Source organism: Numida meleagris, chromosome 1 (assembly GCF_002078875.1).
Source record: "Numida meleagris isolate 19003 breed g44 Domestic line chromosome 1, NumMel1.0, whole genome shotgun sequence".
In the NCBI taxonomy this organism is placed as follows: domain Eukaryota; kingdom Metazoa; phylum Chordata; class Aves; order Galliformes; family Numididae; genus Numida; species Numida meleagris.
The window spans coordinates 61,205,459-61,225,190 of NC_034409.1; the positions used below are offsets into that span (position 1 = coordinate 61,205,459).

Here is a 19,732-nt window from a genome sequence, read left to right on the forward strand (position 1 = left end):
GAGTGAACGAACTAAAAGTTTTGGAAAGAAATATCAAAGCTATTTATGTGAATGAATGAGAGTGGGCATCAATTTTTTTATTCAAAACTGCTATCAAATCCAGGCTCAAAGGAATCAGGAGTTGTCCCGTGTGCAGCCAGGGGTTGAACTGTATGATCCTTATGGGTTCCTTCCAACTCGGGATATTCTATGATTCTATGACAATCAAAATTTTGTACGTGGTGATGAAGATGCTGTTAATCCTATCTTTCTTAACAATACGTGATCAGAAGAAATGCTGCCTTAATCATGCTACACTGAGCTCCCATTCTGTGATCCCAGCCACTCAGAAGCACAATCAAAGTAAAGGAGAAATTCAAGTTAAAGCTCACAGCAACACATAGTGACAAGCGGTGAATCTGCTTTGTACCACGGGAGAGGAGTCCCCCTTTTGCAGAGTAGTGGCTGGCTTTGAAGAGTTCCAGACGTCCTCCGGGTTATAGGTTGAGGTATTAAATGTAAATCTTGCCTTTCTTTCCAGCCTCTGTGGGTTTGGCTGAATCTGCTATGTCCTTGCTATTTCGCACATCAGATAGTTAGAACTGCTTCTCACACTGAGAGAAGTTTTAAATCAGCAATTTAAGAACGTAAAAGAAGAAAGGCTAATACCCATGTTGTTCTTAATTAGCAAGCCACAGGTATTGTGTATAACCAAATCAGAGCCTGGAGTGTGAATTTTGCAGGAGTTACAAAGTGATGATTAATCCTTAAATGAGGATTGCTCTCCTTGTCAGCAGAGGAAAGAACTTTGCTAAATTACATTTGCTGAATCCTACCAGCCACTGAAGACAAAAGCTGTTGTGTTATTAATGCATCAAAATTAATTACGTGAGTATAACTGGTTATCTTTGGCACGAGTACAGGGCTTGAGGGACCAGTCATGGTGCTGCTCTGTTTGTTACCATCGCAGGCAATTATGAAAGAACTGCAGATCTGGACTTGCATAACTCAAAAGCAGTTCTGAGTAAATTTCCAGGTTAAGAGTAACAGAAATATTCCTTCCTCAAAAGCTGTCATTTAGGACCCAGAAGGAATATGACCCACTTGCAGGGAATAAAAGAAAAAAAAATTACGGTTTAAAGAGATGTGATGAATGTTGTATAGATTAATGGGTTTTCAAAAACCACTCTAGAAATCTCACTTGATTTGCACTTAGTCTGGTATGAGGTGGTGAAAGCTGGCATGGCACCAGTATCTAAAGAGGGGCCATAAGAAAGAAGGGGACAGACTCCTTAGCAGAGTCTGCTGTGATAGGACAGAGGGAAATAGTTTCAAACTAAAAGAGGGGAGATTTAGACTGGATACAAGGAAGACGTTTTTTATGAAAAGGGTGGTAAGGCACTGGAGCAGGCTTCCCAGAGAGGTGGTGGATGCCCCGTCCCTGGAGACACTCAAGGTCAGGCTGGATGGGGCTCTGAGCAACCTGATCTACCTGTGGGTGTCCCTCTTCACTGCAGGGGGGTTGGACCAGATGCCCCTTAAGGGTCTCCTCCAACTCAGTTTATTCTGTGATTCTATGAATTGTGGCTTGGTCGAGCTCTGCAGTTAGCTTAGGAACTACGGATGCTTCTAACTTGTACAGGGTAGACAATATCTCAGATACAGAGACAACTTTTCTACTTCCCAGGAGTGAAAAGCACCTCTCTCAATAATCCCACGGACACACAGCTGCAGAAACTTCATTAGGAAGTGGCGAACAACAACAGCCATCCTTGGTCCACGAGAATATCAGCAAAATACTTAGTGAGGTTTTGTGTCTCCTGACCAGAAAGAAACTTTTTCAGAGTTGTCTGCAAACCTGAACGCAGTCCTACAGTTGAAGCACATTTAAGCAGCGTGCCAAGCAGTGCGCTCTCTGCATGTGTCAGATGTAAGCAAGCCGTGATTTATGTGCGCAAATGCTTCTGTGCATACATGCATGCTAGCTTAGCCGGAATTTAACATGAGTTTTTTTGAAGTCTTGAATTCTGAGTTGCACGCTAAACATTGTTTGTTCTTTTGTATTGGAACAGGCTCTGCTTCTGAAAGGCTACAGAGTGGAACTGTGGGGATACAAGTTTGAGTTCAGTAAGGAATGGAGGTGAGTGCTGGTGAGTTATCTGCTGCATTTTGAGGGCAGATAGCTGCATGAGAAATTCCACACGCTTCTTTTAACACCACCAAAAAAATCTTTCTAATCTCTGACCATAACTCCACGGTTGTTCAAACCCAAAATCTGGAAATGCGAGAACAGTTTTACTTTTTCAGAATTGAGCTTCCAAATACAGCTGCTGTGATGAATTTTTAAACTTTTAACCCACGTCCAGTGATAGCACTTACACATACACATCTTCTGTCACCTCAGCGTAACAATGGAGTGCTGAAAGGAGCATGCAAATACTCCAGTACGGTGGCACTGAAGCTTATTTAAGGATTCTGACAAGGTGCCCTTCAGGACCAGGGCAAGAAAACTAGACAGAGAAAATAGGCTGAGTTCTGCTGTGAAGCGTGGTGGTTGGTGTGCTTCTGTCTGCTTTCACTTAGTTATAGACACTGTTCCAAGCCACAGGCAAGACATGTGGGTATATCTGATAGTGAGTAAAGCATTACACAGCTCCCAGAGGCTGTGATGTCTGGCCATCACAGCATGATCAACCTATAAAAGCTATTCCAGCCATGTGTCATCAGTTCTCATTGCCTCCTCATTCTTTTGTGCTATTGCAGGGTAAAGCTCGAGGAGTCCATTTCTAGCTGTATTTGTAGCTGAATACAACTTCTGAATTATACCAATTATTCTGCTAATCCCCCTTCTGACTTGAATAAATTCTCTCAGAAAACAGCTAGGGTCATCTGTACAAAACAAGTGAAACTACCACCAAGAAAGCATCTTCTGCAAGATGCTGGGGGGTTACAACTTGTAGCTATGCTGATCTAAGAGTCCAAAGCAAATTGGACCTGCTACAAGTCTTGTGCTCTCTTCACTCTGTCTTTCATAAGATCCTGTTCTGAGCCAATTCAGCTCATAAGCCAAGCTAATTTAACAAAACAAAACAAAAAATAAATTACTTCCTGCAACTCTAGTGAGCTGAATTGTTTGAGAGGGGGCTGTCCAATGCCAGCACAAAGGGAAGGTGGGATGTGCCCGTGGGAGCAGGAGGTAAGGAGGGAGCAAGGGAGTTGTAGGCTGAAAAAGAGTGGGACCTCCCCTTTTTGGGAGTAGCAGGCTATGAGATCATCCTGATATCTAATCTTTCTGCTTGTTAGTCATTGCCTTGGACTGGGGGTGTCATGAGAAAACCTGTGCTGCTCTTGTTGTTAACCTTCTGACATAAAGGAAGCATGTCTTGTTTCACATAATTTCCATCATGTGAACAGCAACCGCAAATTCGGTGTCTCTGCGTGTTAGGGGCACAGCCAGTGACTTCCCAACAGCGTTTGCTGTCCAATGAGAGCACTGGGCTGGGAAGTTAGGGCAATGTATACTGTCAAAATGACTACAAAGAGCAAGAAGTAATCCTCATAGGAAATACGCACCGAGAGACTCTGAGGAAGGGGACCACTTATCTCAAAATATGTTCTTCTCTTACGGTGATTTAGGTAACGTCAGTGCAGCAATATTTGAATATTGGAATATTTGTGCTAAAAAGCCATAAGCAATCAAATTTAGCAATAAAAGATGTCAATGATGCTATTTGTATTTTCTGGACTGCTTGTGTCACTATACATTTCCTTGCCAACTAAATCTCTTTGGTTGGTAGAAACTGTGTTTCCACTGGGATTTTTGCCAGCTTAAGACCAGCAACATCTTCATAGCATTGTATATGAAATACAGTCTGAGATTCACCAGTAGCCAGCATGAAGCAGCAGCTTGTATCTTGCGAAAGGCAGCTGCACTGTGGAATGGTTCCCCAGAAGAGAGCCAAAACTTCTAGCACTTTGCAAATCATAGAATCACAGAATGGTTTGTGTTGGAAGGGACCTTTAAAATCGCCTAGTTCCAACCCCCCTGCTATAGGCAGGGACACCTCCCTCTAGGCCAGGTTGCTCAATGCCCCATCCAGCCTCCAGGGAAGGGACTATGATATACACCAAACTTTTATTTCTAGTCCTTAACATCCCATGCACATGTGTGGCTATAGTTATATTTTGAAGTCCCAGAGTGGTCCCAGACAACATGCAAAAGGCTGCCAAGCAGGAATTGCAAACACAATATATAGAATTTCACATTAGAGTCAAATAGATGTGCATGAATTCACCTATCACTTTGTGTATTTGCACAACGTAACTTTTGGTTACCTGGTTTGTGTACAGGTGCTCAGATGGTGTATGAGGAATGTCAGCAGTTGATTTAGTGAGAACATTAAAAAATAGGTTACTGTGTCTGTGCAAGTTCACTACTATGAATGCTCCACGCTTGCCTATACACGTTAACTCTTTTCTTTCTGTTCTCTCTAACACCCTGTACATGATAGCTGGTCTTCTAAATCAGTGAACCTGCGAAAATATCCATAGAGCATTAATTTCACTCACCCCTCCTGAAGGAGCTCATTTGCCATTTGCAGAAGCCTTTTGTGACCCTCAGATAAAATACTTTGTCTGCAGTAAAATATTATTATTATTGTTGTTAGCCTCATGCTTTCAGAGGGTTTTATTGGAACCTGATGTCCTGCCAAAAGTAACACCCTGAGAATCTTTCAACAACTGTTCCTGGGTGTTCTGTGTATTATTGCTGTTTTCTCATACACTGTCCCTGGGAATTTCATTCTCAGATTAGAAAAATGTCAGTTCTCTTCCTTCCATGGAGAGAGGAAAAAAACAAAGCACAGTTGAGGTTTTATACTAAAATATTAGGCTAGTATTTTTTTTTTTCTGGTGACCTATTATTCAGATTGTGCTTTTTTTTTTTTTTCTTGAATTCACTGCAAAACAGGCTAAAACCTTAAATAAGATTGATGTGAAAGATCTTGTAGCATTACACAAACATTTTGCAGAGCTGTGGATGGCCACTTAAAGGAAAAATGGAGGCAAATTGGACCCAGACATTCAGTCAGCAACTTTCAACCCTGCAGAGACAAAGAACCTTGAGGAGCTAACTTTATAATGAGGAGCTAAAGTACAGCATAGCAGAAATTAAAGAGAGGCCCAAATCCCCTTAGTGACAATTGTGTTTTCCACAGATCTCCTGGGTGGATGTTGCTTTGAGAGACCTTTGGAAAGGGGTGAAGCAAATGAGGGCTTCCTAGGAGACCATATTGGGGAAGCAAAAGCCTCTGGGCCAGAATAGGAATGGGAGGAGACTGAAGCAGAATAACACTTTCTCTGACAACTGAATGCCCAAGTTCTGCAAATATAGTCATCTGAAAAGCGCTCACATTCAGCCACCAAAAGTACTTGTAAATTCCTGGAGTGGGAAGCAAACTTTTGCAGGAACTGGTTTCTTATGGTTCCTTTGTTAACTGCTTCTGGTGTTTATGCTGTAGTTTCTCACTTCAAGATGGCTGAGGGACAAAATAAGTGGGAACCATTGATGCAGAACAAATGCCCTGGATTTCAGTTGGGTTCACTCACTCTGTATTTTGTACTGCAGCTGGATTCTTGTAAGAGGGCAGCAAAAAAGCTGTGTCCATATAAACTCCTGTATGCCAGGATGGAAGAGTTAAGGAGAATAAGGTTGGGTAAAAGTAAGAAAAAAAAGAAAAAAACAGCCGGGCCATTTGTGATGCACTAGAATGGATGCTTGTTATTTTGGAGTACCATGGTTGCTGTGATTGTCACTACTTGATATGGGCTCAAAGAAGCAGCTCATACTGGCTCCCAGTTTTAGTTGTGTGCTAAAACATTTACACACATCTAGTACAAAGTAATGAAAGAGTATTATCACTGTACATTCACTTTTGATCATACTCTTCCTTTCTTGGTTTCTGTCTCCTTCAGCAGAGCTCCATGTCATTGGATCAGATGGGTTTTACTGACGGTACAGTGTGCAGTATCCCTGTGAAGGTGTTTTGTGGTGCCTTTCTTTGCACTTGCTACAGTCAGTTTCTCTGCAAAACTGAAATGGATGCCACTGTGCCTCTTATTGCCTATTCACAGTTTCTTATGTCCTGTCTGGGCAACCTGATACCACACCTTCTTTCATGCTGATGCTGAGATAATCAGAGAAGGTGAGTGAAATAAACATCTTTCCATCTATTACTATGATTATCATGATCGGGGACTCAATCTATATTTACCTGACAGGAAGACAAATATTTAGTAAAATCATTAAAACTCTTCTTCTCAGTTCTCGCTCTTGGCACCAAACATTCCTGTTTTTGTTGGACATTTTGCAGAGATTTTACCTGGTAATCCACTTTCTGAAGAAAGACTGCCTCAGAGAATATCTCTTCAGTTGTCAACCTTGAAGGCTTCCACTCAGCTGCACCTATTACGTTTGAACGTAGTTATGAAGCCTTTGCTCTCTTTCCCTGCCCTTCCTACCTTAATTTTGTACATCCTCCTAACACCTTACCTCCTGCAGCAGTTAAGCGCAGAATGTGAATTTCCCTCTGCTCACAAGTAGCAACACGTTAGTGTTGACTGTGTACGTAGTACAGGTGCCCTGGGCAAAAGGCAGACCAAATGCTGCTTGGTAACAGATGCAATATTCTCACAGTTTTGGGCCCACAGGATATTATCTATAGTGCAACCAAGAGGAGTTACGAAGGCCTATCTGCCCTTCACGATGCACTGGGAGGAAAAGCAGACCTTCAAAGGACATAGATCTTCCCATGCAAAGATTGTGATCAGTAAATCACAGCCTTCTCTTAGTCTCTGTATTTCACTGGTCCTAAGACAAGCTTCCCACAGGTGCTGTTGCTCTTGTTTCTGCTGAATCTGCCTTACAACTACACCCACTGGATGGATGATAACAAATGAAGAAGCACCTCATTGCATGCAGGGCACTGATACAGCATGTCTATGGAAATGGCTCATACAGCAAGAGCAGTTACTCAGCTAGTTGCTGCCCCCTTATTTCTCAGAGCAGGTAAGGAGAATGGGGCTAGAGGCACTGTCTCCTGATTGAAGGATAGCAGAATGCCATTGGGAACAGTATTCTCTCAGATTAGTTGCGCAGGGCTCATGGTAAAGCTGAAAAGACCTATCAGTGTTATCTGCACTTGCATAACTCTCTTGGGGTTTAGTTGGCTGAACTTTACTTTTCAAATGTCATTTGACAACATGTAAAATAACAAAAAAATAAATAAAAGGGAGGAGGTCCAAAAAGCTGTGTTAGGGACACCAAAAACAAGTTCTCATCAGATAGGAAAAAACAGAGAGGAGAGCAGAGGAAGGAAAAAAAATTGTTTTTGGATCACAATAAAGAGGGCTGTACTGTTATCATTTGCTGCCACAAAGGGATGGATATATTTTTTAAGCTATTCTTTGCTGTCGGTGGCTATGGAGACACCTTTCCCTGCATCTGGCCAACCATCTGAGTCAGTTGCTCCCATAGGAGAGATAATGTCCCTGTTTGTACATTGTGCAAGTGAGGCAACAGGAAGCGCTTTAACGTGACCCACTGGGCTCAGCCCCTGCCCCACCCTGGCTGTAAACACCTGAGTTCACCGCACATTGGCCCAAGTCTGAATCCTGAGCCCATTCCCCACTCAGGGATCCAGCAGAGAGCTGCCATCTTGCCATGACCCGGGAAAATTACCACCTTAAGCCCCAGCTCAATAACTGAGGGTGGTGCTTGGAGGCTTGTGGCTTGAGGTAGCACAGACGGGGCTGGAAATGAATCAGAGGACTGCTTGGCTTGATATTTCTAACCAAAAGCTAACTTAATTAGTAGATGCCAAGAACTGTTGCCATCTGCTATGGAGTTGCCTGAGCCCGGTCCTGAGTTCAAATCTTTGCATACGGACACAGATCTGCAGCATGCCTGCAATGCCGTCCACATCAGAGCTGCCATTAGTTATCTTTTTTTTCTCCATGGTCTCAGCAGAATAACTGAATATTAGGCTGAGATAAAACGTTCCTTTTGCTATACTTAGTAGCTCAGGCTAGGATGAAGTGGGGAGCTTCATTTTCTCTGATTTCTGGGGACACAGACTTTCAGATCTCTCAGTTCTCTCTATCCCCACATTTTGCTTACTAGCTTGCATAATCCGTAGTTTGTAGACTCTGAGCTTTGGCTGAATTTTTACCTGTCTCCCCAGGAAGGAAATAGGCCTCTGAGTTCTTCACCAGTTATCCTTCTTTCTTCCCATGGTTATGCCAAGTTGTGAGCTTTGCAGGACCCTGGCCTTTCCTAAATCACAGGCACGAAAGAAGAAAAGTGATATCCTTGCACAACCAAAGCAACTCCAACCAAGACAAGCTCCAGCTTTTCCTGCTGTGCTGCCAAGCACCACACCCGGCTGGAGCTCTTTACTGGGCCAGCTCTCCTGGCTGCTGGGCAGGAGGAGGGGACAGGCCTCTAATCAAGGACAAGACTCACCTTATCCCTGATTTGTTTTTCCTTCCTTCATGATTTGCTTCTTACATTGAGATTGTTTTTTTAAGTTTTTTTCTTCTTCTTCTTTCTTTCTTTCTTTTTTTTTCTTTTCTGGAATGCTCAGTTTTTTTGCCTCCTCTGAGCTCTTATTAGATTTTTTATTTTGATAGTCTGGTATCTCTTTCCCCTAGGATCTGTACAGCTGTGCCCGGGTATGAGTAGTTTTCTCCCTTTAACTCTGTCGCACCCTCATCTGAGGGGGATGGAAGAGGGGCTTTTATTGTCCCTGGTGGATTTTGCCCATCCCTCTCTGGATCTGAATAGGCCAGCATTATTTCACAAGTGCTAAATCCACTCACAATGGTTTTTAACGCTGAGCTGCTGAGCCAGCTGAACAGCAAACACCAGAGGGGAAACCGCATTTCGTGAGCACTTCAGATTCCTTCAGACCCTACGTGGAGCCGAGCAAAGTAAAAGCCCTTTGACACAACTCCCTTAGGCAGCTTTTTCATAGCTACATGCCAAAAAATGGGGACTGGCTAAGGATTTGGTCCCGGATCAGCTCCCTAGAATCTAGTACATGGAGATGAAAATGGAGTTCGAGTCTGTTTCTATTAAAGGAGAGGAAAACAGCAGCATATTACATTTTCTTGTGGCATATTAATTCTTTGCTGGTTGTCTCTCTGATCACTGTGGATTGCCAGTCAAGGTATTGCCAAAGGCTAAAGATGAGAAAAAACAGGCACTTGTGTTGTGTAGGAGTGGTTTCTGTTGTATTTCTGTTTGTATCTGTTTTCCTTGTTCTTTACTTCTAAGTTAGGAAGAACCTAGATTGTATGTCTCATGATCTTCCCAAATCATCCCAGAATAACTTGATCTTCAGTTAAGATGACCAGCCAAGAAAAATCCAAGAATGGAAACATTTATCCCACTGTAATAATATGGATGAGGGCCTATGTAAAAGACCTGCCATTTCTGTCTCTGTCCAGGCTTGTGACAACAGGGGACTTAATTTTTTCTTGGAAGAAGACATAATTGCACGTTCCCTAAACAAGTTATTTCACAATGATCTGAATTATCTTAGGTACTCAGTGATGGTGGTTTCCTAGCCCAGACAGTCTTGACAGAGTGATTACTTTGGGCAGTTGCACTGAGGGAGCAATAATAATTGATGGTGGTGGTGAGGATGAACCTCCTGTCATGTGGTGCTCCAGTTTCAGTCAGTAAGAAAGTGTTGCCACAGCCTGAAGTCACAAAGGGAAATGAAGAAACATTTAATCTTGAAACAGCTTAAAAAGGGTTCAAACTTAAAGTAGAATAGTGGTATCAAGAACACGTGTGATCATCCTGAGTCAGAATTTATGTTTAGTTTAATTTAGCTTGCTTCACTTTGGCTTTGGTGTTTGCTTCCTACATCAACGTGGCTGAACATGACTCTAGCTCCACCAAGAAAGAGGTGCAAACACAGCTGTGTGCCTGGGCTTTTGAAAGCCTGTCAACAAAGTCTGTTTCCAACTGATATTGAAGTTATACTCAGTAGGGTAGGAATTGTGTTTTGTCTGTTACTGGCAGCTCCAATTAATGTTTTACTTTACATTGTGTGAAGTAGCAAGGTGGTTTCTGATGACTAAATACAACAACTTTTAACAGTTTCTCAAAAAATAGCAGATATTAGGACTTTCGCGAGTGAAAAGGAGAGATGGAACAACAGACCACTCTGCTGCATGGCAGTTCGCCTCTTCGGTCAAATAGAGATAGTCTATTCATCAGAGTATTTCAGTGTTTATATTTTCTCTAGATACGTCTTTTCAGAAAAACATAGGTTACAGTAGAATGGCTGATTGCTCTTTGACTCTTTTCAGAATGGCAGGAGCAGTAATTTTTTTCATATAACTAAAGTCTGTGGTGAACTTGGGTTTTTCTTCCTTCCCCCAAAGATATTATTTTGAGTTGTGTGGGTGCAAAGGGAAAAGTTCTGCAAATATGCATGAAGATTTTCAAAAATTATAAAGAAAAAGAAAAGAGCCCAAACAATCCACAAACCAGCACAGCATCTCATTTTCATGTTCTCATTTCTCTAAAGTAGCGAGTAGGATTCCCCCAGAATTTCCAGCACTTGCTGAACCTTGACCCAAGAAGCTTCATGAGAAATTTCTTCCCTAAGGGTTATTTTGGATTGAAAGGTCTATGATCCCAAGTAGAAAGGTTTTCACAGCTATAATTATAGAATCACACAGCTGATTCATGTAATTTGACTAGGAATTATAATTTGCCTTCTTCAAAGGTGTGTGTCAAGGTGTATGGTACCTGGCGATGTGAATCTTGCAGCATCTGCAATTGGGCCCTTCCATCATTCTGGTGTCCAATTCAAGTTTCTGTTACATGTTTACATACCCGAAGCAATCCAGATTTCAGTAGTGTTAAGTTTCTTGGAGCTGGTTTCTTCTACTCCCTTTTCTCAGAGGTAGTTTTATAAACATTTGACTCACAAGCTAGGGATGGGGAAATGGCAGTGAAAATACCCACATGCCCTTTCATATTTGGAGAAGTTCATGCTTCTGTGTGGGTGTTACTGTATACATGCAGCGTCACCCATTGCAGGCTGCCAGAAGAGTGACATGACACATGAATATGGATTTTTCAGGAAGGGCTGAGAAATGGTGGCTTGGGCTGAAGGCTTCTATTTTTACTGGCTAAATGAGAGATGAACCTGTACCTGTTCATCAATTAAGGGTGAACAGAGAAGCAGAAGGATGATTCAGCTCTCAGACATGGGATGGAATGAGGCCAAACAAGGCAACTTTTTGACAAAAGACATGAAAATTGATTGGTTTAGCAGGGGCTTCACGTTATAGAGGGCTTCAACACACAAAGATGGCTCAGTTGGAGGCTTTGACATTGGCCAATGAGGAAAACCATGTGTTACCATGACCATAACCAGGCCATGGATTACCACTACATAAAACCCTCCACTCCCTGTGCACTCAAATCTACAGGTTGCAAGTGTGGGGGATGCTTGTCTGTGTGGAACAGATGGGGCCCTTAAAGGGCTGCTGAGGGGAAAATGGTGGGATGAGAAGGAAAAGGGATGCTGAGGGATGGCTCCCATCTTCCATATGGGGTGCAGCAGTGATGGCTCACTGCCGCTCTTGGCAGAGCATAGGGCCTCCACCACATAAAGACCCACGTCTCCCTCAGCCTCTGGCACTGTGCAGATGCCATCTTGTCACCCTCTGAACTGCTTCATGCCCTTCCTGTACCCCCCCAGCAGGCCCGCAACTCCCATGCCTGCTCCCTCTCTCCTACCATGCTTCAGTTGTATGATATTTATAAAGTAGACATAGAAATCTATTATTATTAATATTCTTGTGTAGCAATTGATGTTCAAGGTCCTCTCCCCTTACCTCAGGAAGGTGGCAGCACTCTGGCCCATATGACCCTCTCCTTCCAACAGGGAGCTTTAACTCTCCTTTTTGTAATCCCTCAGTTTCTTCATAACACCTTTACCATACATAGAGGTGAGGTGCTGTGCTCTCCAGGCTGTGAGAAACCCTTCCAGGCAGCAGGGTAAAATGTCCCAGAACTTACTGTTATGGCAGCTCCAGCTCTGACTAAAACCCCAATGTCTAAAGCTTCATTTTGTGGACTGAATGCTGGAAGAGTGCTATGAAGACAAAATAAGTCAGAAAGAGGACTTACTGTGTCAGTCCAATAGCATGCAGTACCAGCAGGTAACATTTTTGTCCCTTCTCCTTATTTTGTACTGTTTTCTTCTTTCACTGGCCCCTGCTGAAAGGTTTCTGAGCAAAGACTACCACCACAGAACAAAGTGGGACCTCAGTGTGGGTCTGAAGCAGTGTGAATGTTCAAACACCATGGCAAAGTTTCGTTGGGTTGCTTTGAAATTCTTGCCACAACAGACATAAAAGACTCAGGTTTCTTCCTATGAGCCCCTCCTGGCCAGAGAAGAGTTCTGTCAAGGATGAATTTGTCTCCCAGGAAGTGCTCTGGCATGCATGTTTGCTGTGGACCCATGTGCAACTGTAAGCACAGCCTCTCACCAAGCCCTGGCAAGTAACTTTTTAGATACACCAGACAAAATCATTCTTCTAATGGCCTATCACTGCCCTTTTGTTTCTATCACAATGCTATCTGAATCCTACCCTGACCCTAAACCCAGTGTAAGGACCTTTTTTAACAACAGTCCCTCATACTCTTCTGTAGAAGGCCTCTGCATGCCTATTGTTTCCGAGAGAGCAGACTTACTAAGTGGTCAATCAAGCTAATTCACTCCGTGATGTGTTCTGTTAACATCCCTTGCTCTTCTCTACCTTTATGTGCAGAGTTTCAGTGTGGGCATGGTTTGCCAGCATGCGATCAAGCTCCCTTTCTTGCTAAGACACTGCTACTTGTCTTTCCCCCACCCCTCAAGAAGGTGGAGTGCCAGGGGCCAAGTCAGCCTCCTGTGTGTAAGGTCACTGATTTCTGTGGGATAACTCCAAGGACGTGTTTGACTCTACATGTACCTCGTTTTCACCAGGTACCCTGAAATCTAGGGTAAGTTCGGTAATTCAAGATGAGAAAACACCTTCCTGATGTTTGGGGCAGGCATAAATGAATGTTCTAAGTGGGAAGTCTGTGTTCAGTTAGAGCTAGTGGGAGGAATGTCTGGGGGAGAGGAGAAATGCCACATCTGGCTAGAGAACAGAGGACCAATTAGTACTGGCTCTAAGAAAAAGTCTCCTTCTTCTTAGTGTCCTGTCATCATGCTGTCTGTCCTTTCGTGTCAGAGTTGCAGGTCTCTGGAACCAGCACAGACTTTGCAAGTCCCTGCCACTGTGGAATGAAGAGAGTAGGATCACTCTCACTCCTAAGTGTGACACTGTATTTCATATCTGTCTTCTGACTGACTAGGGCATGTTGAATCTTCGCCTTAGCCTCTAGCTAGCCCTATGAAGGCTTTAGTCTCAAGCAACAATCTGAAATCTTGCAGTCTGAGTGATGTCCACTAGTGAGAGCAATCACTGTTACGGTTTGGACATTCCCTGCTCCTGCCTCGGTTTACACTCAGGCTTGGACCTTCAGCTAATTGATCTGAAGCAAGAGGCAGCTTCTGCTGAGAGGAGAGAACCTGCTCCCTCCCTGTGCTCTCCTGGCCGCAGTGTCTTACCCCTGCTGGGTGTTGGCGCTTGCCTGATCCTTCCAGGACCCAGTTCAGCACAGAGGAACAGAAACTCTGGCAAAGAACGATGAGTTTTCTCTGAGTTTAAATCTCAGAATCAGCTTTACCAGGGGCAAAAGAGTGACACAGGAGATGGAGCACACCCTGGGAGTGAGGAGCAGGCTCCTGCTGGGAGGCTGTGGCAGCTGGACTAGTGTTGTTAAAACATGGTGAAATAAGTTCTCAGACGCTTGCTGACTGAGTTGCACACACTGCAGGAATGACTCTTTCTGAAGCACTTCTTTCTGAAAGATGCTCTCTTACTGCAGACTGTTGTCCAAACAGCAATCACGCAGGTTGTCCCAGAACCCAAACAAGACTACTGAAGTCCACTGGGGCAGGGACACTGCTTGGCTGGGGATGTTGTACTGCCATCATTCTAGGAAACTGCTAAATGAGGGTAAAGGTCCTCCAGCTCTAGAAAGCACAAGCTGGCTGTTACTGCAGAAGCAGGCAAACATGTGCCCGAGCCAGGAACTTGTAAGCGCGTCACAGCCTCGAGGCACACGCTAAAGCCACAAACAAAAATGCAAAACCAGAAGTCTCAGACACTCGCTGCTTTCCCTCTTCAAGCCTAGGCTGAAAGTGGGATGTGGGAGACGGGTTTTACGGTGCTAAGTGGGACTTTCCAATTGTTTTGTGGGCATTTTGGAAAAGTCCCCGCTACAGTCAGGCCTACAGCTAACTATTAATCTGCCTGTTTAAGATCTTCTTGCTGCTGACCTGGTCAAAAACTGAGCACTGGAAGTAAATTATCCAAGGATTTAGCCCCCCCCCCCCCCCTTTTTTTTTCCCTCCTGTCAAGTTGCTTGTAAACCTGTCTTTCTTTCTGCAGATGTATGTAGCATTCCAAGTGTTCACCAAACAGCTTCTGCCAAAAAATTTCAGCACAGGGGCTCTTTCCCAGAATGATTATTTTATCTGTTTACTCTTTTTACTTTTGATGTATGAATGATTCCCTAAATGGTGATGTATTATTTCTGCTTCTCATCCCAGAGGATTGTACTTTTTTTAAACCAAGAAGTAAGAAACTATAAACAGAAAGAAAGAAGCGGCATGGGCGATGTTGTCCCTTTTGCAATATGAATATGGATGGCATTCATCCAGTGCACATCCTTTAAACGCCCACTTATACAGAACACAGCATTCATTCATGAATTAGAAAATATTAAAGTACAAACCTAACAAGACTCTGGAGCCGTTTAGAATCGGCCCCAGCCTTTGCTCCATTTTGGAGTATTCATCTGGGGCTCTGACAGACGTAGCCGTGGCAGCAGTGTGTGAGTGTTACTGACTTTAGCCGTCTGCAGACCTTCCCCTGGTTGCTGTGGTGGGAGGGGGAGAACGGATGTCGTCTCAGTTGCTCCCATTCAAAGTCTGGTACATTAGCTTAAATCACCAGTGAAACAGGGTTGTGTTAAGATGCCAAATCGTGAACTGCAGCAGCTGAGGCGCACGGCTGAACAGATTGAATGGGCCCTTTGCTGCTGAAAAGAACAGACCTGTACAGCCCTCTCCTCCTCCCCCTGTCCCATCCATCCCTCCCCCCCAGTGAATCAGGGGAAGAGGTGGGAGTTAGGGGAGTAGTAGCATGAAGAAGTGCAGATAAATCAACCAGAGTCTGACTCTCAAAGCCACGCTGCTATTCTGACTTGCAAACCTTTATTTCCTGAAGCAAAAAGGACCTGGTGATAGGACCTTGTGGGATGTTTTCCTGTCTCTCTCCTAGATGTATTTTTGTATCTCAGAAAGCACTGTTATATCTCATCATATTACTGCTCCGCCTGCGTGCTTGCTTGTCAGTGGCAGATGTTTAGTAGGGGAAGGTGAAACTTGCTTGGAAACCACAAGTAGAGATGTCTGGTAAAAGATATGTATTATTTAAATTATTTCACATTAAAGTCTCATCTTCTAATAGGTGAATCAAGCTTTTTAATTAAAAGATTTTAATTTAAGTTTTGTCTTAGCATTTGGCTAGCTGGTGCAGATCTGGTGAGGCTGCTCTACCTTCGTGTGCCTGTTTTTTTCCTTTCAGCAGCCCTCTGTATAATTTGAGGTTCTGTCAGTCCTAGAAGTCAGAACTGGAAAAGAGACCCCTTTGAAACACACTGAACAAGAAAATGTTTGTGAGAGAGTGGATTAACGGCAAACACTTCTTGCTGGTAAAGACCTGTCCTAGGTCTCACCGATAGACAATTGGCATACATCTTCTCTAATGCAAGATATCCCTTGTAGTCTGGTCAGCAAGTTGGTTATTGCCTGTAGGGAGCTGAGGACAGTATTTATTTTTATCCTGCCATTGGTCATGGGATCTGAAAGGACATTTTTTAACTTGCAGAACTGTAAATACTGTTACTGATCATAACATCCGCCTGACCTCTTCTCAATGCTTGCCCCAATATTTGGCTTTCTGACCTGCTCCAGGAGATGGCAAATTCCACAAGCTGACACCACGCTGGGGAGGGAGTGTCTCTTGCCAGGGAGACTTTCAATTTTGCTGAGTGAGCTTTTGTTCTCATCTTTTAGGATGAGCAAAAATGTTGGGAACCAGTCGGTTGTCCTTAGAACCACCTAAAATCTTGATCACCTCTCCAGGCTTTCTCCTGTGCTGGGCTGGAGGCTCATATTATTTCCATTCTCTTGTCACCTGACAAGCCTGTTTGTCCAAATGTGTAAGAAATGCTAGGACCCTGTCCCTATAAGTACACAATCATGTTTCTGTGTTGTGTCACAGCCAGTGTTCCTGCCTGTTCCTGCCACTCCATCCCAGAGCTCCCAGAGGAGTAGCGAGTCAGGAGTCACCTCCCTACAGCATGCGGCACATGTTCCTGCAGGTTCCTCATAAACCCACAGCTGGAAACATCCAGGAAAACACCTGCTCTGCATTCAGTGCTCAGAGCAAGGACTCAGCAGGGGCTTTTAAATGAACTTTCTACTGAAAGACTTCTTTTCCCCCCTCCACTGATCCCTTTATCTCACATTTCCTAAATGACTACACTCCAGGACCCTCTGCTTGCCTCAGTGGTGCAGTTGTACGGCAATATACTTTCCCTCCCCTGCCAGCACTGCATATTTCCTGGTCATAAGCATGTACTTGTCTCTGCTTGGTACTTTCTGGTGGCTTCACGAAATCTCTCTAAGCTGTCAAAAAAGACAGCTTTTATTGTGGCATCCTATGTAGAGATGGATAGAATCAGAGAATCACTAAGGTTGGACAGACCACTAAAATGATCTAGTTCAACCCCAGCCCATTCCCACCATGCCCACTGACCACGTCCCTCAGTGCCACATCCACACGGTTCTTGAACACCTCCGGGAACAGTGACTCCACCACCTCCCTGGGCAGCCTCCACCCCTTCCTGCTCTAGAAACAGATATGTATGCTCATTTCAATTTTGTATCTCAAGGAAACTTTGTCCTTCTGGCATTATTTACTTTTCTGAGTGTTGTAAAATCTACTTTTGGCTGATAGTACTGAGAATCACTTTTGGCTCTTCATAACCTCAAGATGGAATGGAAGAGAAAAGTCTGACTGCGGAAAAATCTAAAATACAGATTTTTCAGTAGTTTCTGAGCATTTTAATCTGTGAAGTTGATTTTTTTTCAACTATGGATCGTGCTAAAAATCCAGTATTGACCTGAAACTTTTCATTGTGTGGGAAGATTTAATATACAAGGATTTAATTTTACTTTTTATTTAGCATAATTTTTTATCCTCTTTGTCCTCTGCCCCCAGTTTCTGACTTAGTGATGTGATTTTTCCCTAGGAAAGTTTGCCCTCCTTTTCTTCTGTTCTAAACAGAATGTATTTTCACCAACTATCAAAGCTACCTCTGTATATTACTCAGTTATAGTGTCTCTATCTCTGAGCATAGCAGTTCCAAGGTTTTATAAAGCTGCTCATACCTTTAGGGGAGGTCCTGCAGGACCAGAGAACCTCTGCCCTTCCTTCCAGTCCAGCTCTGGGATGATGGCCCTGATTACTCCCAAGGGCACGTACCTCACATTTTAGTCTCTTTGACATGGACCAGAGAATTAAAAATTGAGCCACCAGGTGGACTTCCCCATTTTTAATTCTGCGAACAGTTAAGACTGTGACAGACATAAAAATCAGCTGCAGAATTTGGACCCTGCTGCCAACTTCCCCGGGGCTGGAAGCTGCGCCTCAGGCAGTGCTTTACACTCTGCCCTTCTCCAGAGTTGTCCGAAGCACGGATCTGGGCTTGAACTTCGGATGGGTGTTTGTGATCTGGGGTTTTGATTCCATTTCATCTCTAAAGTTTCTTTTTCCAAACCCTTGGGCAGTTGCCCTTTCCTAGAACACATGCTGAGTGCAAGAAACACCCTTCTTAAAAAACACAAATACTCAGAAGAGGAATGCGGAGAACTGAAAGAGCTTCATCAAGCAGTGTTGTTTCTCTGAAAACCCTGCATAGGAAACCCTGGCCTCTGCACTCCCACAGCATTTGCTGTATTTATTTCTTCTCCTCCTCTCCAGATTGGGAGCACTTTCTGCCAAACAGAGCAAGGCTTTGTGAGATGAGGAACAGCTCGGCGTTTTGCAGCTTGTGAAATATGTGCTGCCTCCTTCTGAGAGCTGAATGCTCCCTTCTGCCCCTGCTGCCCCCCTAGAGCAGCCCTTCTTAGCAGTTCCCCTCTTCTTACCCTCTTTCAGGAAAAGGCTCCCAGCTCCTTGCAGAACAGGGGCAGAGCTAGTTTCACTTCAAAGGAGAGGAGAGACAAAGTGAAATTGGCTGCCAGAACGGAGGAGCGAGTGACAGAAGGGGTGGATGTATCCCCTGAAGCAGGGATCTTCCCTCCCGCTTTTCCCTCCCCAGCTCTTTCCCCGAGATGGACTCACTTGCAGGTTGATGCTCTCCCCTTCTGAGGCCATCCTGCTGCCCCCGGCTCCCTTCCCTGCAGACCGCACGAGGAGCGGGGCAATCTGCGCTCCCGGAGACACTCTCCTTGCTGGACCAGGCCTCTCAGCTGCTGGAACAGACCCACTATTCATTGGCCACGGCCGGCCGGCCGCCTTGGCATCGGCTGGGGGCTGAGAGAGGAGGTGGCAGCCAATGCTGCATTGTCCAGGCAGCGCGTGGAACAAGCGTTCCTCTTAGACTTTCCGTGACAGTCGTGTTCATGACATGTCCGTGCTACCTCTCAGAGCCCAGCTGAGCCTCGTGAGCTCACTTGGGCTGGGACGCAGGGTTGCAGCCAGTGTACCAAGTGGTTCCTGGCGTGGGCCGTGCGGCTGCAGCCGCGATCCCTGGCTCGCTCAGCTCTTCAGCACGCAGCTGAGAGTGCAGATGAAAAACCAATGGGTAAAGAGATTAGGTTCGGAAAGCTATGCCTGCTAGCTGCTGCCACAGCAAAGATATTGTTACGTCTGAAGTGAAATTTCCACTTTGCTCTGTTTATAGTCACTTCTTCTCATTTTTCCCCCTAGCCAAAATGCTCTTCCTTTTCCCTCCCCAACACGTTTTCTAGCTTAAATTTGATATGACTGGCCTTGGCCGAAATAAAATTCTACTTTTTGCTTAAGTCAAAAACAACTACAAATGACGCTGGAATGGAAATGTGTGCAGCCAGAATCAAATCACAGTGTAGGAAAATAAGTTATTACGATGTGGAATGCTTGGGCAGAAAAGTCAGTGCAATTCCCTAGATTCCAGAGAAACTCTGCTATTTTGTACCACCCGCAGATCAGGTCGGCTTCTTTGGCTTTTTGAAGGACAATTTCTCTAGTCACAGTAGCATGAAAAATGTATGGTAAGTAACATACGCTGCTTAAACAGCTTAACCAAATGCATGTCCTAGTGCTCCAGCCTTATAAAAAGTGCTGACAACTCTGTCAGTAGACGATGCCGTTGCACTGATGCTTCCCAGCAAAAGGCCTGGTTTTGCAGTGATAATACCAGTGCTTCGTACTGCAAGTTCATTTCAAAGTGCTGATGAATTTAGTCCCCCTACATTCCTCTCAGATGGCTTTCTTTTTTTCCTTGCAGATGTAT

The 19,732-nt window shown here is 44.3% G+C and overlaps 1 protein-coding gene and 1 long non-coding RNA gene across 3 annotated transcripts in view; one reads left to right on the plus strand and one right to left on the minus strand.

Annotated features, from left to right (window-relative positions):
• LOC110395336 overlaps window positions 1–8,061 on the plus strand; it is a 14,968-nt gene extending 6,907 nt beyond the window's left edge. The window contains exons 2-4 of the long non-coding RNA XR_002436342.1: window positions 2,052–2,119; window positions 5,956–6,182; window positions 6,351–8,061. This is a non-coding gene — a long non-coding RNA (uncharacterized LOC110395336). The remainder of the gene's footprint in view (window positions 1–2,051; window positions 2,120–5,955; window positions 6,183–6,350) is intronic.
• NINJ2 (ninjurin 2) overlaps window positions 1–19,006 on the minus strand; it is a 43,488-nt gene extending 24,482 nt beyond the window's left edge. The window contains exon 1 of one of the 2 annotated variants that reach the window (XM_021389545.1): window positions 18,580–19,006. In XM_021389545.1, coding sequence (XP_021245220.1) covers window positions 18,580–18,732 — 153 coding nt within the window. In that variant the 5' untranslated portion in view covers window positions 18,733–19,006. The remainder of the gene's footprint in view (window positions 1–18,579) is intronic. The other variant, XM_021389535.1, reaches the window with a different exon arrangement.